Raw genomic sequence first — 26709 nt, 5'->3', positions numbered from 1 at the left:
CATTTTTCTGTTTTGTGAAGCACCTTGAATTACTTTGTGTACGAATTGTGCTATACAAATAAACTTGCCTTGCCTTGCCTTGCCTCACAATTCTGTTAATTTTTCCACTTCCAAACATTGACTTCGTAAGAATTGAACTGATCCCTCCTTCACGCATTCCAAATAAGAAGTACCCACACTCCAAGAAACCAAAATCCCATAGACTTCCATGGAAAAAAAGAAAAATAAACAGCTATTACTCAGTCAGAATAACCATTCTTGCTCTGCTACCTTTTGTTTTTAATATTCTCGGTAATCCTACTTTTTTCATAGTATTTCTTTATTGCAAGTTATTAAAGTTATAAACTGACCAATCACATTCCTCAATGAAAGTATGTGGTGCCCAATGACCACCACCTTGAAACGTTTCATTGATAGATTCTCCCGAGCTCACTTTCACTGGAAGGGATGTGGACTTCCAACAAGCTCACTACTGATTGGCGACAGTAGTTGCCATAGAAACGTTGACTCAGACCAATTCTGACAAATCACTACTTACTGACGTCATCAGCCTCCAAATGGGGCCGCCTATATTGCAGAGAAATGGGAACTGAATTGACTTCATTTCGTTGGAGCCAGAAGTAAGTAGTTTTCATGGGTGACACTCGTTCAGTCCAGCTCTCTTATAGGGTCAATGCTTCCAAATGAACAAAATGTTTGAGGAGTTGCAGTTCAAAACAGACTTGGATTGCACAGCATGTACAAGTAAATACTTTTCACCTCTTTGCACGAGTTCAAGTTATAGAAAGATAATAACTTGTGCTCACAGGAGGCATAACTTATGTGGACAACTTATTATGTTGTTTGCACAAGATCCATATTCCATAGCCTACGAACAAGATAAAAAATAATCATTTTGTTGAACTATTACTAGATACAAAAAAACACACCCTCACAGCTTTGATGCTAATGCCCTGCATGCTTCAACTTGTTTGCAGAAAAAAAAACCATTATCTGCCTCCATTGTTTTAAAATAATGTTTTTTTTACATCCTGGCCAAAGTTATCCTTGTACGCACAAGTTTGTCTTGTGTTTTTTTCAAATATGCTTTTTTAAGTCCATCCATGGGCTGCATTAAAGATAAATAAAACTTTAATTTATCCCGCAACGGGGACATTAATTTGTTACCATTGCTTAAAAAAAGAAGATAATAATTATAATTAAAAAAACAAAAACGGATAATAAATGGCACTAAAAAAAAAAAGTATAACGTAATGAAGTGTCCAGTTTCAATGCAGGCATTGTAGACATACTACAATGTATTTGCAATCCTTTAAGAGGTTAAGGTTATTTTGCATCATAAACCTGATAAAGTTTTCCTTTCAGACTTTAGACTGTCAGGGGCAAATCTTGCATAAAACACAGACTGAAGTGTTTGCGCTGTATTAAGTTTGCAAGCATGTAGAATTTGTTGTATCGAGTTTTATCTTGAAAATTTGCCAGGAGTTAGAAGTTTGTTTGTGGAAAAGTTTTTAAGCTTAGATTCAGGAATTTAGCTAATTTTCCTTCGAGAAGATTTAATACTTCTCCTATTGTGATTAATTTCCCCACAAATTTAGTGTCAGAAAGGGATTGAGTATGTGCGATCAGTAGAAAGTGGGGCATCAGCAGTCAGCTGCATTTGGATTATAAGTCAACATGCTTTTAGCTGCACTACCTGCTGAATCAGCTGTTTCTTGGAGAGGACAGTAAATGATCTTAATCCTGTATATCCAGGTAACCTTCTCTGCAGCAGGGATGAGAATGTTTTTCTCTTTTATCACTGTTGGATGCAACATTTATCTGCTCCCAGGTTGTGAGGAAAATCTTGTTTTAGTGTCGCAAAATTACATGTTTGGGAACATTCTGCAGAGTAGCCTCTCCTACCTATGGTTGTTCTGAATTAAGCTTTAGAAAAGGATGTGACAGCTTGCAGCACCGGTACTAGAGGAGGAGAAGACAAAGCACTCTGTACTCTGAAGCTGTGTGTGATTAATGACAGAGGTGTGTGTTGCACTGGGCACCCTCAGAGCAGCTACAGATCAGTCTTCCTGTAAGACAAATCTGACACTCACCAACCCGTAGCCTCACCTGCAACCCCCTCACCACCATGAAACCCTCAGCTCTTTACAGCCAAGTGCACCCAGCACGACATTGCACTCATAAATCATCTGAAACAAAGCATGTTTAATCTGTGACGCGCAGGCCTGACACGCAAATTTATTACTTGTTGTAGGGAAAAACTGCATGTGTCCCACTGAGTTGAGCCTCTGTTTACCTTTGAGAAACGGGGAAAATACTGGAGAGACAAAGTGTGCAACAAAGAAAGCTGATGATGGCAATGTCTTCCAGGGAAATTCAGGAGACAAAGGCGTGCTTTACTCAACCGTCTCGCTGCCTTTTCATGGGGGGATGACATGCTCGCGCAACTTTTCTCGACTGCCCTTGCCAAAAAAGATTTACGGATTTTTCTCAAGCCCATTTGTACAACATGAATACCAAATTGTATCTTGTGGATTAGAACTGGATAGCTGCTCTATGCCTGATGTGAGTCATAATGCTTAAGTAGAAGTGAGTGCCTACCACCTTCATCTGCAGGAAAGGGTAGGATTTTACAAATCAGCTCTGCATTGTTGGGGCTTTGTGAGGGTTTTGCATCTGTGCTCAGTGTTCACAGGCTGCAGCCCAATTGACTACAATGAACAACGTTTCAAAACATAACAGCAACAAAGAAAAAATAAAGATTTTTTATGGGTAAATGACTCATGCATTTACATCTCAAACATGCATTAATATTTAATGGGAAAACTGACGATGAATAGTTTGTGACTTCAAAAAAATCATTATCGAACTGGTTACATTTGTTAATTATTCCTGGAATTGTTTAATTGTATTCTTTTTGATTCACATTAATTTGTTTGAAAGAAGATTCTTCTTTGATTGTTTATATAAATGATAAGTAATCTTTCTATCTGATTTTCTCCATATTGTTTTATATTGTAATAGCCTAACAAAACTTTCACTGTCTTTTTAAATCCTAAATGCTAAATTAAATGCAAAATGTTGAAATATTGCCCAAGTGTTATAGAGCCATGTCCAACCCTGTCCCTGCTTGACATTTTCTCAGACTGTAACTTGAAGCTTTTACAAATATTTACCTTAACAAGGACTGTAGATGTAGTTCTTGCAGACTCTATGCTTTAATTTTATCCAAGCTTGGAAAAAATTCTGATGGAATTTAAAAAAAAAATAGCCCAATGGAGGAGGGATTTAAACGTGTTTGCCTTGTCAGCAATAACCAGTATTGTTCTGTAATTATTGATTTTGAACCAACCGGTCATTGTGACATAATAAAGAAAAGCAGTAAACTGCAACAAAATTGGTTGATAAATGCAATTTGAATGAAAAATAAAAGAATCTTGATTTAAGAGAATGTGTGTAGAAGTGCAGGCAAAATCATCACTTAAAGTTTAAAAAAGACATCACTTGTTTTTTTCAAATACTTTGGATATGTCATCAACATATAAATACAAATGATTATTTCATTTTGTGTATGTAACTCAAAAGTCAAAACTGTCATTGTCTGTTTTTAAGCCATATCAAGGGTTTTCTAAACATTGAATTGGTGCTTGAAAAAAATAAAACCTGAACAATGTTATGTTCCCATCTGCATATAGGTTAATGCAAAAGAGAACTTGGTAAACGGAAAATAACTGACTGATTTCTCTCGCACGTTCCCTTCCGCAGGCTCTCTTAAACCACTCTGTCCTCAGCATGTCTTTTCACTGTGAATGGTGAGAATGAGAAGTGGTGGCACCTGCTCAACCACTTTGGCAATGTCAGAAACTCACACGTACACAGACACATTCAGACACATTTTTGCATATGATGCAGCCATCATGTCAGAAGATCTGTGAAACTAGCCAAAAGTGAAAAGCCTAAGTGTAACATGATGGTTTAATATCAAATAACACCCAACAGGATCTAATGCAAAGCTAAAGAACTGCAGCTGAATGTTGATGCTTTTTGGTGTTGTAATAGATATAAGAAAAGAAACAAAAACATGCATTTATAAGACTTACTGCCACTTTGAAGAATTCACATTTAAGTTTTGGATTTTTGAAGATTTAAACATACTTACCTCATACAGAAACATCAGAAACTGAATCATTTTTGTCTTTCCGAGTAATTAATTCAATCATTCTTGAAATCCGGAAGAAAATGAATAATTGTGAGTGTGGTTGAATCCTGACCTTGTTCAATTTTTAATGAGCTCACTTCATCGGAAGCTACATTTATAAATGAAGTTACAGCACTGATAATTAAAGAACCTTTGTGGTGATCTGGAGCTCAGTACATCTGCTTGAAAAAAACAAAAAGACTCAGGCAAACAAGATTGCATGGATCTGTGGATGTTTGGGTGACTCCTCTTCACAGATGTAGACGTCTTCTAAACGCAGATAGCAACCTATAGGAGACTGTAATCTCAGGGGAGATTTTCACCATTAGGACTTTTGCCTTAGGAAGAACACAGATGCTCCGCAAAATCACAGCAAAAAAAGTTTTGGAGAAGCTTTATTCATGAAAAGAAAGTATCATGATCTGTCTGGCTTCTGGCTTTGTATTGATTTTCAACAAAATTCTGTGTCTGAAGTTGACTTTTAGTTTAGAACTATTCTGCATCACTATGCTTACCAAGGAAATGCTTATAACAAACTCTTTACCCAGGAAAAGGTTATGTTTTCACTATTAGAGAAGCAAGTCTATTGCATTTTCTAATATTCTTTTAAGTTCTCCAATTCCATTAATAAATACTTTTTTTGGTAATATATCTGCTTTATTCTGACTGCTACTAGTACATTTCCTTTTTAAATAAAATACTTGTTATCTAAAATTTCACACTGATAATTACCAGAGCTGATACAAGCTGCATGCATTCTCAGAGTACGGTATGTACAACAGATGGAGAATGAAATTAAGGCTTTTCTACTTTATTGAACATTTAATAATGAAATTTTATTTTAAATGTCAAATGGATCTCAGAAAAATTGGGCACCTTTTCTAATACATTTGTAATTTTCTTATTTTCATATTTTAAGTAATATTCTCCATTTTAGATTGAAACCTTATATTTAACTTGCCTATATGATAAAATTGAACTTATGGCATGTTTGTTTTTTTTAATTAGAGACGGAGAGTGTCTGGGTCTATTTATGGTGTGGTGCAAAGTTGGAAATGCCAGCTGTCAGCTCGGCTTCAAAGCCCTGCTGGAACAAATAATTATTTGGCACTTTCCTGTAGCTGGTTCAAACGCTTTTCTGTCTGTCTCAAACAAATCCGAACAGAGAACATCATTTTTAAACATTTCTTAAAAAGTTTTACCTTAAGACTATTTGTTTGAATCCGAAACCTTTTTCTTTGTATTGACAAAAAAAGAAATTATGAACTACTTTTTACCCTTTCGAGTGAGAAAAAAAAATCTTCAGCACCTTCTAGAGTTATGACTGACAGCTGTGGCTGGTCTGGAGAGCCCTGAGCCAAGTCACATACCCGACATGTCAATGTCCATCTGGGGTCCCACTCTTCAAATCACTGCCCCCCTTACTCCCCAGTCTCACCCTCCATTTTCTGCCCACACAAAGACCGAGGGATAAGAGCAGGGCAGGGTGAGAAGACAGGCCTCTTAAGGCTTGAGGGCAGCAAAGCCAGCTGGTCTGGCTTTGAAGTAACTCAATGGGCAAAGTGATGAGAGCAGAAGAAGAAACAGAAAGAATCACTGAAGGAGCTACAAGGTGTATTAAGGAAAGTTAATATAATTGAAGGTTTTCCAACTGGGGGAAAAGGTTAAGATCACACAAGCAGGTTCTTTGCAGGTATCGCTGCGACATCAGGTGAGACACACCCTTCATCACTTAACTCTGAGACTGAAAGATTATGTAAAAAAATGACATTACAGTTCTCGTATTTTTGTTCAACATGTTGTGGTTTTAAGTTGACCATCCATGTAATCAGTGTATTTGCAGCAACATTTTTTTTAAATTAAAGATTTGATCATTTCTGTAATTACATTTAAAGAAGGTTAAAAAGTAGATATTAACTAGTGTTTTCCTGTTATACAATTAGGCATTTTTTTTTACCCTCTTTTGTCTTTTGGGTTTCATGAAAACAATTTTCTGAATTTATTTAAGATTTTAAAATCTATGTGTATTAGCACCAATCGAAAATAAAGCACTGGCATGTAGAGGAGAGAATGGACAGAGCATTGTGAAAAATATGGGGTCATAAGGAATTTGTCATAGTGCACTTCTAAAAAGATTTTTTTTAGATGTTATTCTTTACTTTTTTGAGAAATGGTGGTACATTTCTCAAAAAAGGTGGTACATGTATTCACAATTTTAGTAAATGCTTTGAGATACTGCAGATGCAACAGTATGGTAGCAGTTGCATCAGTTGTGATAGTGATTTAAATTAATTGTGAATTAAAGTATACATTTTGAGTATTTTTTTAGGGTCAGGTAAATAAACAATAAAGGGTTGTGGACATATTCGGTGTGCAGAGCCATGAAGAAGAAGAGATGCCAAAGACTTTTTCTTTCAGGACTGGAGCAAACTGGTGAGAAAGATAGCACAGATCACTGGGGACAAAGCTGAGCTAGTCCCATACAAAATGATCTCACTGCTGCCTGTTTCATCACAAGTTATTTGAAAACAATACAATGACACAGGATGGCAGAACAGTAAGGTTCAGCAAACATCAGGTTTCCTTTAGACCTCGGGCAATAATTCTGTGTTCAGTAATTTTAAACTGTGGTGTCTTTTATTTGCGAAATAAATCTTAAAATAATGGTAAATAATCAAACCGAATGTGAAAAAATTACTCACCCTGAAAATCTGATATGGATTTTTATAAAAATGGTCCTTGAAGCATGTTTTGCATTTCATTTTTTTAAAAATAAATTTCATTGTTTAATGCCTTGAGGTGTCCCTATTTTTTAACAGAAGTTTTACAAATAAATTCATTTAGACTGAAAACATTTTGGACTAAACCAGACTTGTTAAAACGGTTGCTGAGATCTTAATTTTCCCACAGCCCTAGCAAAAATGTAGCACACATAAAATTGAATTTGTTAGTGTGGGAAGAAAGCTAATTGAATACTCTTTAAACTAAGTTGGAACATTTAAGTTACAATAAAAAGATAGTACATAAAATGTAAACTCTACGTACACTGCCTCACTTTTAGTTTAGACTAAGTATACTATTTATACACTTCAACCGACTACTGTTTGCCAAAAGCAAGCAACATCTTTACCTTTACCTAAGCAGTTAACTGTCATGATTCACAATGATTCTTATTTTTGTCAGACAAATATTATTGTATTCATTTTTTCACTGAATAAAAAAAATGAATGAATATTATTTTAAATTCATTAAATTACTTTAGTATATCTATTGACTAATATGCCTGCCTCAGGCAAATGGTATATGTCTGTTGTAAACATCTGGGGCTTCTTTTTATACTGCTGTCTTTAAACCTATTATCTGCACGTTGATTTACCAAACTGGGTAACACTGTATTGTAAAATGATTAAAGTTTCTCATAGTTTTAATTGAAATTAAAGGAAAGGGGCATGTCAGCTCAGTTTCAAACGTAGTCCCTTTAAAAAATAAAAAAAAGTTTATGAACAACCATTATATCCCTCCGTCTACCGCCACATGCCAGCCGAACCGACCAACCATCATTAGTCCCGTCTCTCTTCTCCAATTGGCTGCTTGACAGACGCTTTGGATTTTGATTGGTCGACTTGGCTGTCCTTCAAACCGAATTCCACTGGTGTTGTTCCTGGAGCTATGACGTCAGTCGCTGCTGTGAGTGAAGTGGCAGCAGCTATAGCTCCCAAGTGCGTTGAGAAAGTTGCGGGTGAAACGCAAAAGTTGGTTGCGAACGAAGTTAAAAAAAAAAGAGTCATCAGCGGATTTTTGTTAACTGTTTACGATGTTTATGAAGAGTTGCCGCACCGACGGCAGCTTTTATGGTGGCATGAACACAGTTACAGTTTCTTAAACCTCGCCTCTAATCCGTTTAAGTAAGTGTCTCTCGTCCGCTGCGTACCACTTTCTGTCATCCCCCCGTGTTGTTACAGCAAATATGAGATTTTCCTTGTGTGTGAGGCATGTTTTGACTGTGCGTGAGAGGAGGAGGAGGAGGAGGAGGAGGAGGATGAGGAGGAGAGGGAGGGGTGGAGTAGAAGGAGAGGCAGCTCGTCAGATTGGGGAGGAGTCTCACACTGACAAGAGGGAGATTGGCTTTTCTGAGTTTGTCAGCTCCCCCTAAAATAGCAGCCGGCGCGTAAATGTGATCCGAAATTACGTTTATCCACTGGAGTCACCGATATAGAGTGTCTATATTCAGCGACTGGCCCGGGAGTAAAGGTGAGTAACGGAAATAGCAACAATGTTGTGGAGTGCGGCAGCGGCACTGCTGTGTGTGTTAAGCTACAGTTACTGAGGGGAGGAAAGCACAAGAGGGAGACCCGGAGTGGATGTGGGGAGGCATCGTTTACCCTCCACACGAGGCTTTAGGAGTGCACCACGTTAAGCTCGCGTAGTCAGTGACATGAAAGTCGAGCGGCGGCGGCTTCTCAGTGAGCCGTCGGTGCCATAAAATGCCCCGGAGCCGGGTTAAAGGGTGCAGTCAGGGCAGGCGCGCGCTGTTGATATCTGTCAGTTGTGAAAGTTTTTCTCGGGATTTTTAGCGCTCGTGCCGGCTGTGAAGAAGTTGCACGCGGATTGTAAAGCCACCACCAGAAAAAAGTCCACAAAATAAAAGCTCAAGCTGTAAAACAGACGCGTCTTTGAGGCAAACCAGTAATCAGCGTTTATAAACACTGGAATCACTCTTGGCTCACTCTCGCTGTGACAGTATCATGCTGGTTGTCAGCTGTTCGAATTACCGTCAATTGCACGTTTTGGAGCTTCTTAAGTCTTTAAAAACACATTTTAAAAAGTGTGATAGAGCTAAAATAATAACATAATTGTAACCAGAACAAGAATATTTTTTCTGAATTGCCTTTTTTAAACCAACATTTTATTATTAAAACATGTTTAATGGCTTTAATAAGATAAACTAAGTGCAGTGAAGCGAGATGCTTTAGAAGTTACCCCCATCTTGTCTTCTGGCCGCATAGAAGATGGCTTAAACTTCTTGAGTTTTAATAATGAAAGCGTCTGGCAGCGTGACACTGCAAAGTAAAAGCTGAAAATATGGGTCTAAGCGCTTGGAAGAGAGGATCTTTACTGTCATGTGTGTGTGAGACCTTAAAGTGTGTTTGACCTTAAGGAGTAGGAATTGGTTGACAGTGAGCTGATTTGATTTAAAAAAAATTGAATTTTATTTTGATAGGCCAACTTTATTGGTATCACCAAAGACAACTTTCCCATTAACCTGAAAAAGGGGCCCATTTTAATTTCACATGTAAGCTAGAGCGTAAATGCAGTTATTACCATTTTCATGGATGTCTTTGATGTTGCAGTTTATAAAGTTTTGTCAGTTTGAAATTTGCTTTTTAATACCGAAAATATAAAAACATGTCCAGTCAGAAGAACATAAAATGTTGCGATCCCAGGCTCTTGCTGCATTATTAAAGCAAACTTTTCATTTTATCCTGCTTTATATCTCACCTTTTTTCCTTATGGCATGCGCTTTATTGTACCAGCTTGTTGCCAATGATTTCCAAAGCAAAGCATTAAAGCACCATCCAATCTGCAGTCATTAGCTCCTGTGCTGCCCCGGGCCTTGCCAGTAATGGCCCTTGTTGCTCATGATCTACATCACATGTCCAATGAGTAGATGAGACTTTTTTTTTGCTGCGCTGAAATGAATATCATGTTAACAATTTATTTTATATATTATTCATGATAATGAATATAAAGGCACTGATGGAAATTGTCAGAGGTGTCTTCCTCATTCATGCTGTGATCTGTTGTTCAAACCTCCAAGACCCCTTTTACAAAAAACGCACAGAGAGGTTTGATTATAGGACTGTTAGATTACATCCTGCATCATTTAATCAAGGATGAGATGACAACATAATATTGCATGATAGATCGCAGATGAGCGCTGCTGCTTATGAAGCATTTAGCCTTGTTAGAAGTAGTTCTTCTTTTATTTTTTGCCTCTGCAAACATGCTTGTTAATGTCGTGGCCCAAGTTCTGGGTGGAAAAGAGGGGAGCATGAAAAGGAGCACTGGTGTGAGGACTGGGCAGCTGCAGCATCTTTTGCTGCACTTCTCATCCCACTTCATTCTCAGCGTCTCAGCCTCTCCTTCCAGGAGAAATGTGGAGTGTGTGGGCGAGTCGGATCTGCAATTAACGCCGGTTGTCAGAAAGAGAATGCTGGCGTTTACACGATGCCTCTGAATCACAGAGCGAAAGTCTTTTTCCTCCACTCTCCTCCTCCCAGGACATCTTTTCCAAAGAGGACAAAACACCAGAGATCTGAAAGCCAAGGATGCTATGAGTGCACAATAGGAGATAGATGCAGAACATTCTGGTCCAATAAAGAGGATAGTGTTTCTGTGATTGTTTGGTAAGCCAAGAAGCTCTTTTATGCTCGACATTGACATAGCCGTAAAACAATTCCAGATCTTATCTTAGCGTACAAGACATTATGTTTGTTTAATATATTGGCATGTTTGACTTTCGCTGTTTTTTTCCCTGAAGCCTGTAGTGATATCAATGAAATTGAGCCGTCAATTGCTCCACATAAACAAAGTCATTTGAACTAAATTATAAACTTTAGTTAAAACGTCGTAGAATGCCACTTCAACCACATCCATTACACTGATTATAGCGTCCATCCATCCATTGTTTTGTTTTTCTTTTGTGATTATCATAATTAATATTGTCTGGAAAATCTCTGGCCTAAATCTCTTGCAAACTGTCAGAAGTGTGACGCTGGTCTTCACTGTTTGTTTAACTTGAGCGTCTTTGTAACATGAATCACTGTTTATTGGAGCTCCATCATCAACATGGAGATTTCATCGTTCCCCTGTGAGATCTAGAGGTTATGTGCAGAATCTCAAGCCTGGCAGATAATGCTTCAGACCACAGTTAACTGTAGACTGTTCCTTGTAAATGAAAGGGAAAATCGCCACTAATACGGTCCTCGACCAGCAATTACTGTTCTTTTTATTTATTTATGTTCATGTCCGATTTGCATGATTTCAAAATAAAATCCTTTTTCCCTCCTCTTGAGTTTAATAGGTTCGACAATTAAGATATCCTGAATGGTTCTCTTTTACTCGCCCTGTTTGTTTACTGCAAGGCGGCAATTGGTTAATTTCCCAACCTTTATTTGTTCTATATGTTGGACATTCATGAGCCCATTTTCAAATTGACATTAACTTGCAGAAAATTTAGCCTCACGGGGGGGGTTGGGGGGCAGTCCATACTTGAGTAAACTTAAAAAACTGAAATGTAATTTAGAATTAAAATAAACTATTCAAAAATACAATAATTCAAAAACAAGAACACCTGCTCAGTCAGAGCCCAAATCTCTTGTCCAAGTTATCAGTCATTTAAAAAAAAAATCTCTTTAACAGCTTGATATAACCTCAAAGGGTGAGAGCTTTGATAAGGCAGTGTTTGTATAGCAAAACAGCCAGCAGTGACCTTTCAACTGTCCTGCCCTTGACTGAGACCTATGGTGGTAAGCCACCGTGTTCGGCTCACTCAGCACATGTGCTGCTGAGCAGGGCAGAGCAGCTTAAAGCTGCTGCGTCTTTTCCTCTCTCATGCTCTTTCAGACAAGTGCCGTCGGGAGTTTTTTCTCCCACTCCTCAAAGCGGATCCTAAATCCTAAAAATTCATTCATTCTTATTCCTTTTCTTTGCTTTTGTAAAGTTTTGGTTCTGAAAGTTCAATTGGTATGCACATTGTGGGATTTTGTTGACATACACTATTAAGGATGCGTTTCATTTTACCAAGAGTTCGATTCACATCGTAATTTGGGGTGGCTGATAAAGTCGATATTGGTTCATTTTGAACCACCCGATTTGATCCGATTCACTGACCTAAACTGGATCCAGGACCTCTTTAGCCAAAAAGTCCACCAGTGTGACTCAGAGATACCTGCGTACTGAACAGTGCAGGTAAAGTTTTCCACATTCCTTGTAATCCTTGCAAGATAATCAAGTGCACTTAAATATGTGAACAAACAAACAAGTCAACAAGAATTAATGGCAAATCTGTTCACATTTTAGTATCATAAAGCTCAGCCCACTGTTGTTTTTCCACATTAAAATAATACAAACGGAACATTATTAGAAACGTTCTACCACACAGTATGGTCACACGTCATTGTAAAACTCAGTATTTCCACACACTGGACTTTAATGATGGCATGATCATTTTTTGCTGCCATCACAAGTGTGTTTTCCGCTGTGATGACACATTTACGTTATAACAAAATAAATCTACCATGCCTCAATCCAAATGGTATTTTCCAAGATTGATTATAATCCATTTATTTAATTCTGAAATGATTTTAGAATAATATGCATCAATTCAATTAACAACTTGCCTCAGACGGATCAATCTGGTTGGATCGTAGGAATATAAATTAAGTTGGTTAATCATTACACCCCATACACTATAGAAGCCTCCAATATAGCAAATATAGCGAGTTTCCAGGACTTTTATGTGGTCTTCTTCTCATTGTTTGGGCTGCTGGACTGTTAAACAGAGAAAAAGAGTAATGGAATTTAAAATAAAATAAAAAGTTATGTGTGACTTTGACTGAGGCTCACTGGCTTTTTCAGTGAATGTCACCAGAAGCGGACATTTCCTCAGGATTTCTGGTATTTTGCTGTACATTTTGGCTACCAGATTATGAAATTGAGTTTGGTTCAAAGCAAAGCAGAAGTTAAGAAAGATGTATCTTTGCTGAGTTGCACTTTAACTGCATTTTAATGAGACTTTGCAAAAAAAAAACATAAATCAAAGGAATATATTAGAATATAATTTAGAAGATCAAAAGATCCCTCATGATTGCTAATACACCTCCTTGTATTCAGTTCCCGATGCTTTACTCTTGATAAAAACAACAACTTCTCACTTGGAACTTTGTGTGGAGTCAATTATGTGGAAGCGTCGTGAAATAATAATTGAGCTGTGGGTTTCATAAACTTCACTGAGGCTATGTGTGTTCTGTGAGACAACTTTTGTATACTTTGTTGTTGCAAAATGCAAGAACGGATTGTGTGCAGTTGGTTGCGATTTGTTGCAACCTCGATCACCACTGGGTTTAACCTTCTCATTATACTGCTCAAGATAGCAAAAGGTTTATTGCATGTAAAAGTGGTTTTATCAGTAGCCCGTGTGGTAAATAACAGTAGTGAGACATGGGTGCCGCAGCTCATGCATCAAGCATATGGAGTAAAGCCACAGCAGCTCCTGAGAAAAACAGTTGAACCTCTTGCAACTGGAACGTCATTGTGGCTACATGACCTACAGGAAGGAGGCCTGGCCTGTGATATCCTTGTTTTTCGGTCGCGTCTGAGAAGCCTTGTGAATTAGCACAGCTGGGAGTTGGGTAGGGGGTGCGTGGGTGGGGGGTGATTTATGCTATTATTTCAAAGCGTGCATCGGTCCCATGAACTAGGAAGGGAAGTGACCCCAGCCTCGCTCAGCTCTCTGGTAGCCTCTCCGGTCCACATCAGAGCTATCACCAACAGCTGAAATTTGTTTTCCTGCCTTCTGTTTACGCCTCACTGTTGCAGCATGAGCACATCAACGCCTCACACACCAGTTTCTAAATAGTTTTTCAATAGTCACCATACAGTTACTTGTTTGTAGATAAAGAATGATAAGAGTTACTCTCTGACATTCCCCACTTCAGATTAAGTGTTGAATTTCTGTCCACTTATTTTTTCTTTCTTGCTGAATCATTATCTAAACTAATATTACTTTATTAAAGTTTCTGCTAAATGTAACCTATATGAACGCATACCCAAATCCTTGTCAGAGCTTCTGTCTCTGTAGCCTGACTGTGATTGCAATGGAGTCTGCACATCGTGCATGCGTTTGCCTTTCCGTCTTCTCATTCCTCGTTTTCCTCTGCATGCTGTAAGCTGCAGATCCTCAGTTAAAAGGCTGAAACGTTTCCACAGGTAAACTGTTGCTGTCCGACATTCACGTAAGGCTGTCCTTTACTGTGGTTCCCTCAACCTCTGCTTCAGCTATACCAGGGGTTCTCACAGTGGGATCATTAATCATCAACCAATGAACATGGGGCTCAGGACCGAAGGCTAAGAGCTATCAGAAGCTGGAATTCAGGCCAAGAGTCTATCCAAGAATCAAAAAACACAAAGGTTCTTACAGAGACACACAGCAGTAGCATATGTGGGGATTTTCTCTGATTTTCCTTTTCCCTGTCTGTCTTACTCTATCAGCGTTCATATGACAGCTAACAAAGCTAAAACAACAGCTCTGTAGTTATGGAGATGCACCAAGAATATTTTTACTCACTAAATTCCTTTCATTGATGCCAATCCAGTTCTAATAGAGTAAAACAATCTCTTTCTCTCTCAGATAAATCAATTTCCTTAAAAGAACTAACACATTTTTAGTGATAATCATCCTTTCAAAGACAATAAGGTTAAAATGCAGTTTCATTTAGTCTTTATTCATAAATGTGGCATTAACTGAATAAGCAAAGTGAAAAATAATTAAATTAGTTAGTAAAAATAATACTACCCTTGGTTTAAAAATAAGCCATAAAAGAAAATACATACAGTACCTGTAGGTTATGTATTTCCATTTTTTCCTGACGATTTTTTAAAGTTGCAGCATTCAAAGAGTGAAAAACATGAAGTCCTAACATTAAGCCTTGTGGAGTTCCATTATTTTTTTATATATATAGATGAAAAGTTAACAATGTCAAAAGTTTGGATCAAGTTACATTTGTAAAAAATGTTCTGCTGATTTAGAACATTTTAAACGTCTACAACATTATAGGATGTTTCTTAAATTTCCTTGTATAACAGGCAAAGAGATTTTTTTTTAAATGTTGTTGGACCTACATTTTTCTTTGCAGTCGTGCCTCTTTGTTGTGATTGGAACACTGATTGATAAAGTTAAAATGTTCAATAAAAGTTAAAGACACATTTCTTAATAGGGATTTATAAGGAGTGAAAAAAACAGCATTTTATTATTTTTTAAAGTGTATCCAATCTTCTTTTACAGGATTTTACATATTTGAAAGGACTTGAAATGGTTTTGAAATCACTTTCAATTTGGAAATCAAGTATCTCAGCTTCAATTAAACAGGATTAGTTTCTGCGTCAGAAACAGAGACGGCTATTTTCTTTTACTTTTGATTGTCATAAACCCTTTTTTGCCACCACAAACCTCCCTATCTATTTACATCCTCTTACTGTACTTCGTCTTTTAGTCTAAGGAAAAATGTGTAGATTATTCTAAACTTGAAGCAATGATTTTATAAAGAAGAAAACAAAATTGAGGCAAAAACATTGTCAGTAACAAAACAAGCAAGGCCTTTTTGCTGTTGTTATGACTCATGGCCATCCTCTTTGCTCAGATTGCATAAACCATTTATGTAATGGAACACTGTGCCAAAGAGGCATCGAGTGGAAGATAAAAATGGGAAGAAAAAAGAAAATCAAATATTTATTTTAAGCTTTTTAAAAAATGTTTACCCATAAAGCGGAGATGCGCTTGCTAACGGAAAGCATCTATACTCTTCAGCTGTATAGACCACTATGGTTTGTGTAGCAACAACTTTTTTAAATAAACGAGGAGAAAAAAAAAAGAGGAAGATATGAAATTCCAATCCGGGTTCTCAGTGTTTAGGATGGGTAAATGTGCTGCTGCTGAGACATTATGCATAACATCAATGATATCCTCGCACTCAGGATTCCCCCTGGAGGAAGATCTTGGTTCATCTTTGCTGTGTAGCATTTCTTATTTGCACTTAGTACAACATCAAAAGACTGCCACAACACTCAACACAGACTGTATGTTCCTCAGGGATAAAGGGACCACAGGTCTCCAAGGGGTTGGCATTAATATTGTTCCCTGGTGAAAGGTCCGCCTTGTGATCGACAACCATGCAAATGGACACGTGCCATCATCCCATCTTGCTGCACACTAATTTCATGTAAATGTATAAACCTCTAGGACCATGCATGCATTAGCTTATATTTGCACATGGTGCTTTGTGTTCCTGCAGACAGTTGGCAGGGAAAACTGAGAGAAACATGCTGGAGAAACTGATGAAATGGTAAAAAAGGAAGAAATTGTTTAGATGTTTCGAATACAGCAATTAGTTACAGCAAAAAGTGTGTCACAGGCAGTGTTCATTATGATTAAGAAAGCGTAACACATATGTTGTTCTGTGTCAAGATATGACCTGTTGAAGTGACACACTGTCAAGGAATTTCAGCAACCATGGCTTCTGCTTCTAGATGTACATTTATAAACCAATATGAGGCAAAGTTAGCTACAAGTCTGTGCTTTGCTGAAATAAAATGGCTGAAAGTAAATATCTTTAAAATCCAGACTTCAGTTTTAGAGGTTTGGTTTTTTAGGTTCATGTTGTGATGCAAAAAAGCACACCTGACGTTAGGATATACAATTGTTTATAATTCAAGCTCAGATTCCTCTGTAAAATCTTGCAAAATGTCAATGGTTAAGCACACAAATAATTTAACCCCCCCCCCCCCCCAGCTTTTTTGATTTTGTAAATAAAAAAAAAACTAACTTTTTCAACTAGAAACAAAAAGAAAATATCTAATTAATATTTAGATATTTGTCCTATACTAATTAGAGGTTAGATTTCTATCCAACAATGCCAACATTCCATTGTTTTGAAGGAAATAAGCTAATGGCAGATCGATTTAAAACTACGGGTATGTTAAAATGCCCTTTTTGTGGTTTGATGCAAATTTTAAATATGTGCATATTTGTTTTAAAAATAATCACCCTAATAAAAAACAGAAAAATAATGTATAAAACAAATTATTTAAGAAAACATTTTTACTCTGTCACTATTGAGTTTAGCTGACAACTTTATATAAAGTACATAATAAATAATAAAAATTAAAAATTTTAAGTTTTAATAACTGTATCTAGAACAGAAATAAACTAGCCAAAAATGCTAAAAGTAAAACGGATAAATTTGTTTCACACTTGAATTAAAAATAAAATAAAATATATATATATATATATATATATATATATATATATATATATATATATATATATATATATATATATATATATATATATATTAGACAGTGTCAGTGTTATTGTTTCTTTTTTTTCACCACCAGAGCACTCAAAGTTGCCCCAGAGAAAACATAATTTGCAGGTTAAGCAACAAGATGTTACATCTGCAACAAACCCGCTACCAAAAACAAGAGCTTGATGATAAAGATCGATATCCCTTCAGGGGTCTCCACAGCAAATCAGCTTTCACTGACAGGTGGTTTGGCACGCGAACGGAAATGGTGTTTTTTGGTATTTGTAATTTGTTTCTGATTATGGAGGACATCTATAAAGAAAACTATGGCTAAAACTGTTTGAGTATTTCTTGTATAAAATCGTGGTGCATAAGCAGATGAAAAAAATGTTGTTTGAATAAGCTTGTAGTTACGTAGAAACAAGAGTAGAGGAGAGAGTAGAGAATACTTTATTAATCTGCTTAAACTACTATGGACAGACAACAAGCTTCCTGCTCCACTCCATTCTGATGCATCCACGTGTAGACAAATATCCATGTACGTCTTCCTTTTCCTCGTCTGAGCTGGCATCTCGCTGAAAACTGTACGGCTGCAGAGCTCAAATATTGATTGCCAATTTTGTTGCAACACTGATGTTAGCTTGGGTTTGTGAGGGGTTGCAAGCTAGCAGGAGAGAATGTAAACATAGGGATGATGGGAAATTAGCGTAGACTTGATTCCCGCCAACAGTCCCTCCCACAACTCAGTGGGAAGTTTTTGACAAACTACTGTAACTATACTGAAACTATGTCCTAAAAAATGACCAATTTTTTTTATGATTTTTGCCTAAAAACGGCATAATCATAATTCAAAGACCACTGGAAACACTTTTAAAATAGATCAAAAGTTGATTGGAGAGGGACTTAAAAGAACATGCTTCCTAACTCTGCTTGGATGTTGGAGAAGTTCAAACTGTTTTATTTTTAAAAGTTTCACTTACTTACTTGAAGGGGATTTACCTTGAGGAAGAGAGTAGATCTTCTACATGAAATGGATATAACTGTTAGGTGAGGGTCATCTCTTTATCCTTGAGAAACCGAGAATCCATTCATTGGCTGGGCTTGAAAACCTGACTGACGCAAATGGATCATTGGGAATAGAAGTGTCCCAGCAGTAATTATGTTACAACTCTGCTACCGCACACTACCACAGAGGTGGAATGGGATGAGCACGAGGTGCTTCTTTTTAGTCTGGTTTCACTTATATTCTCCTACATAGTTAACACAATTACGCTACCTTGCGCCTTTAAGTGTCCTTCCCTTACTTTTCTGTCTCTCTTTGTATCTTTGGTACCTTAAATCGAAACAGCTGAATTGCGAAGGACAGTTTCTGATTCATCCTTCTCTGCTTGTCACATTCCTTTGGTGAATGACTCTTACAAAATAAGAGCAAGTTGGTAACGGACCAGGTTAACTATTTGTCACTATTGTCTCCCTGGCCTCTAGGTCTCCGCTGCTTTTACCTTGAAGGTAAAGCAAAAAAGTCTGTTTCTTTTTCTTTTTTTTTTGCTATCCAGGGCTCTGTGGCACTAAGTCAGTTTAAAAAGAGACATGAAATTAATGTAATGTCAATGGCGTTTTCTCGTGAAACCCCCAAGGCACTTAGTCAAAGTCACCTTGTATAGTCCTCTCATCCGCTGACAGTACTGTGAGAGTGAGAGGGAGGATGTCTGTCTGGTTAGGCTGTCAGCATACGATGGCTCCTCGGTTGTTGGTTGTTATATCCACTCATTGTCATTCATATTTTCAAGATTGAATACGGTTGTTATCTGAAGCAGCGACATCATTTCCTTTCAGTCCACTCCATTGTGTGCTCCATATTTTGTCAAACATTTCTTTTTCTGTGAGATTGAGTTCATCCTGTGGGGTTTTCTTTTCTTTTGATGTCATTTTGGAGGTGATAAGTAGCTTTCTGTCTCCTGGTCGCTGTCTTACACCCCCCCCCCCCCCCCACCCCCCACACACACACCACCACCCGTCCAAGCAAGGTGTTAGTAGCATGGAGGATTGTTTGAACTTGTACTGATCCAATGTGGGATTACAGCTGGGTCATTGGAGAGTTGGACTGAGCTTTCAGTCAACAAGGCAAATTAACCACTTGGTGTCTGCTTGGCTGCCGTTTCAGTCCAGTCTCTCCCTGCTGGCTTTACGGCTGTCCCTACTGTATAGATTGGCACTACTGTTTAAAAACAGTTGTTTTTTTTTTTTGTTACTGACTGATTTGTGTGTTGTTAATAACCTAATTTAAGAAACTCTAAATATTGCAGTCTGGAGGTCTTTATTATATTCATTGTTTTTTTATTATTATATTATTAATATTTTTTTAATTCACCTACATTTACATCATTGACTATGTAAGAGACCTCCCCCGCCGATATTCCAAATACTAATTACCTGCTGGTCCTAAAAGTCCAAAATCTCATTCCTTTTTTTTTTGTTTTCCAGCGAATGTTCAAAGGGTTTGATTGACATTCTCTCAAACCTGCTTTCAGTGGAAGGGGTGTGGTCTTCTAAGATGATCACTCCTGATTGGAGAAAGGGGTTGCTATAGAAATGTGGACTCGGACCGACTCGGACCAATTACTGTTACAGACAATTTGTGGTTCCAACATGGTGACAGCCATACTGTGAAAAAATGGTGACTGAATTTTCCTCATTTTGTTGGAACCTGAAGCAAGTCATTTTCTATGGTTGACTCACTTGGTCCAAATGTCTTGTACAGTCAGAAGTCCTCAGCTTCTTCTGTTTGGAAAGTGGCACTCCAAGCAATGTTTCACAAAAAAAAAAGAAGTGTCTCTAAATCTCCAGGTCTTGCAAGTTGCACCTTTTCATTCTCAAAGCCTCCCATTTCACTTTTTTGTTCACATACCCTTGGAATAGCTCTTATTAATTATGTCTCATTAGTTGCCTTGGAAACTGAGGTGAGGTAACCTCCATCATGAGTTCACAAATGTAAAAATAAAATAAATCTTGTATTAAAAAAAGCAGGCAAAAGCCTTAGAAAGAAGGTTGTGGGATAAAGAAAAAGAAAAGAAGAAAGTGGTTGTTGAGGGATCAGCCGTGTGTCAGATTAGCATCAGGAGACATGAACACTAGTGATTCTGCAAGGCCCCCAATCCTGCCTTTTACTGCTGGAGAGGGAGATAAGCGCACCCTCACAAAAGAGTAGAGGGAGAGAGCAGGAGATGGCTGGCTCTTCTCCACTCCCCTCAGGCCAAGAGCCCCATTTACAGGTACAGCACCTCCTGATCAAAGCAAGAACAAAGAAGTGAATGTTCTTTTCCTGCTGCAATGGTGTTAAAGCTCCACTGAAACAAATCTGCAAAGCTATGGATTATGACTGCATCATTTTATGTCTTTATTCAGCCAGGAGGCTAATCATGATGAAGCCTCAGCTGCGACACTTTAACTTTGAAACACATAAGAGTGCGGAAATGGCTGCTTGGTTGTCAAAGCACTTCAGATTTGTACAGTTTTGATGCATTTCAAATAAGTGCTTCAGCCATCATCACGTTACTTTTACAGTCTTTTAGTTACTTTTTAAGGACTGTGATTTAACATAAAGTATCTTGGCACATGCTGTCTGGCCTGCGCAATGACCCATACAGTAAACAAAGTCAGTAGACAGAGAAAGCCCGTTTGATTTGAGCTGTTGTTGTTTAGTCTCTGACTTGCATACAGGATGGTAATAAATGGACGGATCAGAGGGGAGGGGTGTCCCCTAGGTGGTTCCCTCCCTTTCTTCCTCTTCGCCAAGTCTCCCAGTCTCCTGCTGACTCCCCCCCGTAGAGGGCATACAGAAGGGTCCTGAATAACAGGAAGTGGGGGGCAGGAAGTTGAGTTTTGTCTGCCCACGGTCTGTGGTAGGATACTGAGGCACACTCTGTTATGCACAGGAAATGCAACTGTCACAACTGTGCTCAAGACCTTGGAAGCTGTCCGTTATGTTCAAAGAAGTTAAAGGCATGTTGTAGGAATTCTCAAGTCACTTCTCCGTTTTTTAATTTTTATAATAGAATCTTATTTTTTCTATTAGATGCTGACACAAAGGTATGCATTTACTGCCATAGTTTTAGATTTTGGATGAATAACAAACCTTTTTGCTCATTAAGTTACAGCACCAAAAGAAGTGCTTAAATCTATTATTATTGACACTGTCTATTTAGGCTGCAGTTGAGAGAGTTGTAGTTTAACCCTTGTTGTGCTATCTTAGATGACCCCATCCTTACATTGACGTGTTCTCCCTACCATGACAAAGGTGGATAAAGGTAAAAAGATTTCATGTAATCCATGGACACCAGTGAGGATCACAAATCATTGAAGAAAAAATGTTCAGCGCACTGTCTAGTGTGTCTAGATGACCCAACTCCCAAAGTTAAAGTGCCTAGGATATCACTAGGGTTAAATTGTGAAAGGACAGACATCAAAGGAGCGTCGAAGAGAATGTGGAGGAACCAGTAATTACCGTGGAATTGGGTATGCTCTATTGATTGTGAAAGCATCAGGCCTCCCTGTATCTCAGTGGTCCCTGTTAAAAGACGAGGCAAAGTGGCACCCCCTTTACTCCAACCTGTCCCTCATTTGGCCATGCAGGGTGAATGCGGCAAACTAATCTAAAGTCCAAGTGTGTTAAACAGCTGGTACACTCCAATAAGACCTGGGCTTCATGTGGTAGACATGTCTTATTGACTTTCTGTCAAGCAGATGTGACTGTTTCTTTGGTGACGTATTCTCTACATCGATCTGTGTTAAAAATGTTTGGTAAGCATTGTTCAGAAGTGTTGGAATGGTTAATTTGAAAGTGGGGCCGGTTTGTTGTATCAAGGTCTTTTAAATGTGAAACGCCATTGGGGCTGCTGTAGCTTAGTGAAAAGAGTATTTGTCCTTCAATCGGGGGATTGATGGGGTGATCCCCAACCAGTTTTTTTAAGTATCCTTGGGAAAAAAAAACAGTAATTCCCTTGTTCTTCTGGCAATAGGATACAGTGATCTTTCAAATTTTCAAGATACAGCTAAATGTATGCCACTCAACATCAATCTACAACCTAAAGCTTTTCTATGTGTGAACCAAACCTCCACATTTTGTTTCCAAATTTTTAGCCATTCCACAAGTACCAAATATTATTACAGCTCCTCAAATGGCCACTTGGGGCTGGCTTAAAAAAAGAAAATACATTTTTTATTAAAAAAGTTAATTTCTTTTTATTGCCTATAAAAGTTATACACACTAAGTACAGTTAGGAGTTAGAGGGAACTGAAGCTGTTTTTTTTACCAGCACCAGCAAGACCAGCCATAACCATTAGATCCTCTGCTTGGACGGTGTATGTTTTAACATTGAGACTAACCATCACTCTTTTAACACACACCCGTGGCCAATTTAGAGTCACCAATGAATCCAGCATGCATGATGTAAGGAGTAAAATACATTTAATGACAGACAGAAAAAGCGTAAAAAAGTTGTTTAAAAACCAAATTGGTAAATTTCCTTAATGCATGAAATGCGTGCTATATTCTGTATGAACAAGAAGCAGTGCTACAACCATAAACCGATAATTCATAAATTTTTAATTTTTGGCATTTTTTTGAAAATGTTAGTACCGTAGGTATACATTGTAATAAAAACAAAGAGCTCCTTCGAATTGGCTTCTTGACAAATTGTCTTCTCTGAAACTTAAAGGGCCTATGTCATACAAAATTCACATTTTTGTATACAAAATCACATTTTTGTATGATATACGAAAAGAAACCCTAAAGCGGTATTTTTAACCTGGTCACACCGTATTCCTCTAAAAATCTTCGCTCTGACCACCAGCCCCTCCCAACCCACGAAAACGACCGGATTACCACGAGCTGACGGAGAACAGCCCCTTCCAGGAAGAGTCTGCACTGCCAGTACCGCCCCCAGACTAACACAAACACCCTCTTTCTCCACTAAAATCCACTTTCATTTTATATGCACAAAATGCACATCCATCTTTACAAAAGTTTGGATGTCCTCCAGAATTTTTGCCAGACACAGGAATAGACACAGGGTGGTTGATCAGACTTGGCATAAAACCCATCTTGGGTTTTTATCTTCAGGTTTTGTCTCATCTAACATTATTCAAGTCTTAACTTTTGTTTGTTATAGGTTCTTCTCAGTTGAAATTTGTCTCAACGTCTCTGTAGAGTTTCAGTTATTTTGTTTTTGGACTGATATAAAAAAATGGTGTTATTATTCCCTTAATACTAAACAATTCTTAGTTCATTTTAGGTGCTATCTTGGCAGTAATTAAATATCTGCACTTTCTTCCCATCAACCTCTCTGTTTCTTATAAACGCATACACACTCACATGCACCAAAAGCACATGACTTGGGCCATTTAACTTAAACATGTCATGCCAAATATGTACCCTGTTACAGTGCAGACATTGTTCTCCTTTGTAATCTAAATTTTACTGATGTGTTTACCTGAGAAGAGTTGGTCAAATGAAATTTTCTGCACACTGAGAATGCATTACCATAACTCTGGAAAATCATACTACCAAGAATTGTGATATCAAAAGGATTGCTCAAGAGATTCTATTATGTTTTAACTCATGTCAGCAGATGGGGGATTTTCTTTCTTTGAATTAAACAAATTTGTTCACAAAAAAGATGAACAAACTGAAGACTATGTGCAAGTACTCTTTACAGTCGTGTTTGTCTGTCAAGTTTATCACCCGTCTGTTTAGCAGCAAACGGTGAATCAAAACTCTGAAACTGGCATTGTGTCATTACTTTTAGCTTGCAAAAATCCTTATTCCCCTATGAAAACCTATCTTTTTAAAAGTATATGCAGCTCTAAGGTAAAGCTACAAGAACACCAAAGTATGTCATCGGGTTATGAGATTTTCTTCCCCTTTAATTTGGGTTCAAACAGTTACTCTTTTGGCTTCAACGACTGCATGTGGGTACTTAGCAAGGTGATCTCAGTCGAGTTTGGCTGTTGCGGAGCCCCAATTCAGACAGCCAGACACCATAATGCCAGTCCATCTGTAACCCATAATAACTGTGTGCCACAGGAACTTGTCATTTTTGTTTCACTGCCAAACTCTGTCCCTGGCTTCCTGGCCCCATAACTGCTGACTGCATGTAATGGCCTGAGCTGTTAACCTTTTAACATTTGTTCTCATACTGTAAGGAAAATGCAGTTGTTTAGACATCTGCTGTTTGCTGGTAAGTGATGGATGTGCCTCAAGAGAGGGGTCTATATCTCTTTTAGCGCAGAAGCAGAGATAGCAAAATCAGAGTGAGATTTTCCCTGGGGCACCACTGGTGTGAACTACTGGTCGAGTTACACACCTATGAGTGAATTTTATCCCCAATTCTCTTTATCCTTCCTAAATTATGTTTCAGCCCAGAAGGCTGTGAGTAGCTAAGGCATTTTGTTGAATCATTTTAAAGCAAAGCTGCTCTATAACTATGTTTAATGTTTGGAGTTTTTGTATTTTTCAACATAGAGCTGATATGCCTTGCCAACCAAAAAGCTGCAGTTTTGTGTCAACGGTCCTAGGGACACTCTCCCAGCAGCTTTAGGTTATCAATATGACTTTTGGCAAATTCTAGTATTGTTTTTAATGTTTTGCTATTGAACTATTATCTCCCATAAAGTTCAAAACATTGTCACCTGATGGTGAAATCTGACACTGATGTACCGGTTCTTTGACCTTGGAGATCACCTTCATTGTCTTTGAGGTTGTTCTGGCCTCTTTTGTTACGATTTTATTTATTTTTTATCAGTTTTCTCTCTGCCGCTGCATCCAAAGAGGTTGGTTACAGTCATGTGGACAGTAAACCACTGAAAAAAATGTTAAACTGTCATAACAGGAACACCAAACCGCTTGGAGATGGTCCCATAGACTTTGTCAAGCTTGGCTGTGATTTTCTGTGATTCACCTGGGATGCTAATTAGAGGGAACACCTCAGTTTAACAAATCCTTGCACCTCAGTGATCATTTTTACTCATTTTCTTTGGATAAGACTTTTACTGGTGGACTTTTTGTACTTTTCTATTTACTACTTAATTTTTCAGTTTCTTGCTATTTGAGATTATAAATTATAATAACCACAATACATTATATAACAAAATGAGACTGCATCTATTAACCTCAAAAGTTTTGACATGTAATTTAATTCTTGCTTAACCAGTTGCCACCCAGGCCAGAAAAGTACAGTATATGCTTTTCATACCATCCGAAGTATTTGTCCTCCAAGATAGCCTGTAGTAGGTGAATTGATTTCTAAAATCTAAACTTAATTCTTTAAGTATCAAGCATGGTAATTGGATTATTTAACTTTCTGAATAGGAAAATATTCATACATGTGCACATTTGAAAATATGATATTCTTAGAATACAATGTTTACTTTATATCATTCTTAAAATTTATAATCTTCTCAATAATCCACAACTTGTTTTGAACAGGTTTTCTAGATGTAGCTCTTGCAGTGTTATATTTAGCATTTTTTTTTTTTTTGTATTTATTCATTCTGCTGTACATTAAAGCAGTGCAGATTACAGTTTTCATGCAAATTCTTTTCAGCGGGTGGTTGTGTAGTCTGTTTGCTTTGAATGTGGAATGAAATACTTATGCTGCACATGTTTACAAATGTATACGGTCTAAGTTGACCTTGCCATTCTTGCGTATGCCAGGCATTAATGCAAGCAGAAGTAAAACTGTAAATTGACTTAAGGCCTGTATAGCATTTGCTCTTTATAGAAAAATTTAAATCTGAGTGCTACGGACTTTAGCTGAGGGTCAAGCACAGCAGTAAATGAGATAATAGCATATGGGTCTCATAGTTTCTAAATGTGCTTGAGGACACAAAACAGAGGCGTTCTGTGATTTTAAAGTACTTACTTACTTGCCAAGTTGACGTTTCTTTTTCTCTTTTTTTCTTTCAGATTGTAGTGTGCTCTGGTGAACGGCAAAGACTGTACAGAGAGGACTCAAGGAAAGTACACGAGAAGAGAGACTGTTGCACAATGTGCTAGAGGAGTGGGTGAAGAAAACGTGTTGTTGTGATAAAGGAAAGGTGTCTGAGCGACAAGAAAAGACACAGCCATGGGGCGGAAGAAGATACAGATCACTAGGATCATGGATGAAAGGAACAGGCAGGTGAGTGGAACAAAAACTACGTCTCAGTTATATGTACAGTATTTTTCATTAGAAAAATTCCCTTCAAGTGAAATGTTAGCCTGATCTAATCAAGAAAACCATTAGTCTTCTTTCAAACAATGATGTTTAAACAAAAGGCAAGCAAAGTTTGACATCTTAGACCCTTAAAATTAGATTCTGTGTTCTGCAATGGATACATGGATAAACACCTTAGACCAAGATTACAGTCTGCTAAAACCGATTCAAGTAA

General features: G+C 37.7%; 1 protein-coding gene across 21 annotated transcripts in view; it reads left to right on the top strand.

Annotated features, from left to right (window-relative positions):
* Window positions 1–5637: 5637 nt before the first annotated feature.
* The window catches only part of mef2a (myocyte enhancer factor 2A), a 63949-nt gene continuing 42877 nt past the window's right edge, over window positions 5638–26709 (top strand). For 6 of the 21 annotated variants that reach the window (XM_023955847.1, XM_023955845.1, XM_023955848.1 and 3 more), the window contains exons 1-2: window positions 5644–5909; window positions 26246–26459. In XM_023955847.1, the coding sequence (XP_023811615.1) occupies window positions 26406–26459 (54 nt within the window). In that variant the 5' untranslated portion in view covers window positions 5644–5909; window positions 26246–26405. Of the gene's footprint in view, window positions 5910–8280; window positions 8450–10458; window positions 10606–26245; window positions 26460–26709 lie in introns of those variants that run through there. The other 15 variants (XM_023955843.1, XM_023955840.1, XM_023955839.1 and 12 more) reach the window with 10 other exon arrangements.

Source organism: Oryzias latipes, chromosome 6 (genome assembly GCF_002234675.1).
Source record: "Oryzias latipes chromosome 6, ASM223467v1".
In the NCBI taxonomy this organism is placed as follows: domain Eukaryota; kingdom Metazoa; phylum Chordata; class Actinopteri; order Beloniformes; family Adrianichthyidae; genus Oryzias; species Oryzias latipes.
This window is presented reverse-complemented; position numbering and strand designations above follow the sequence as displayed.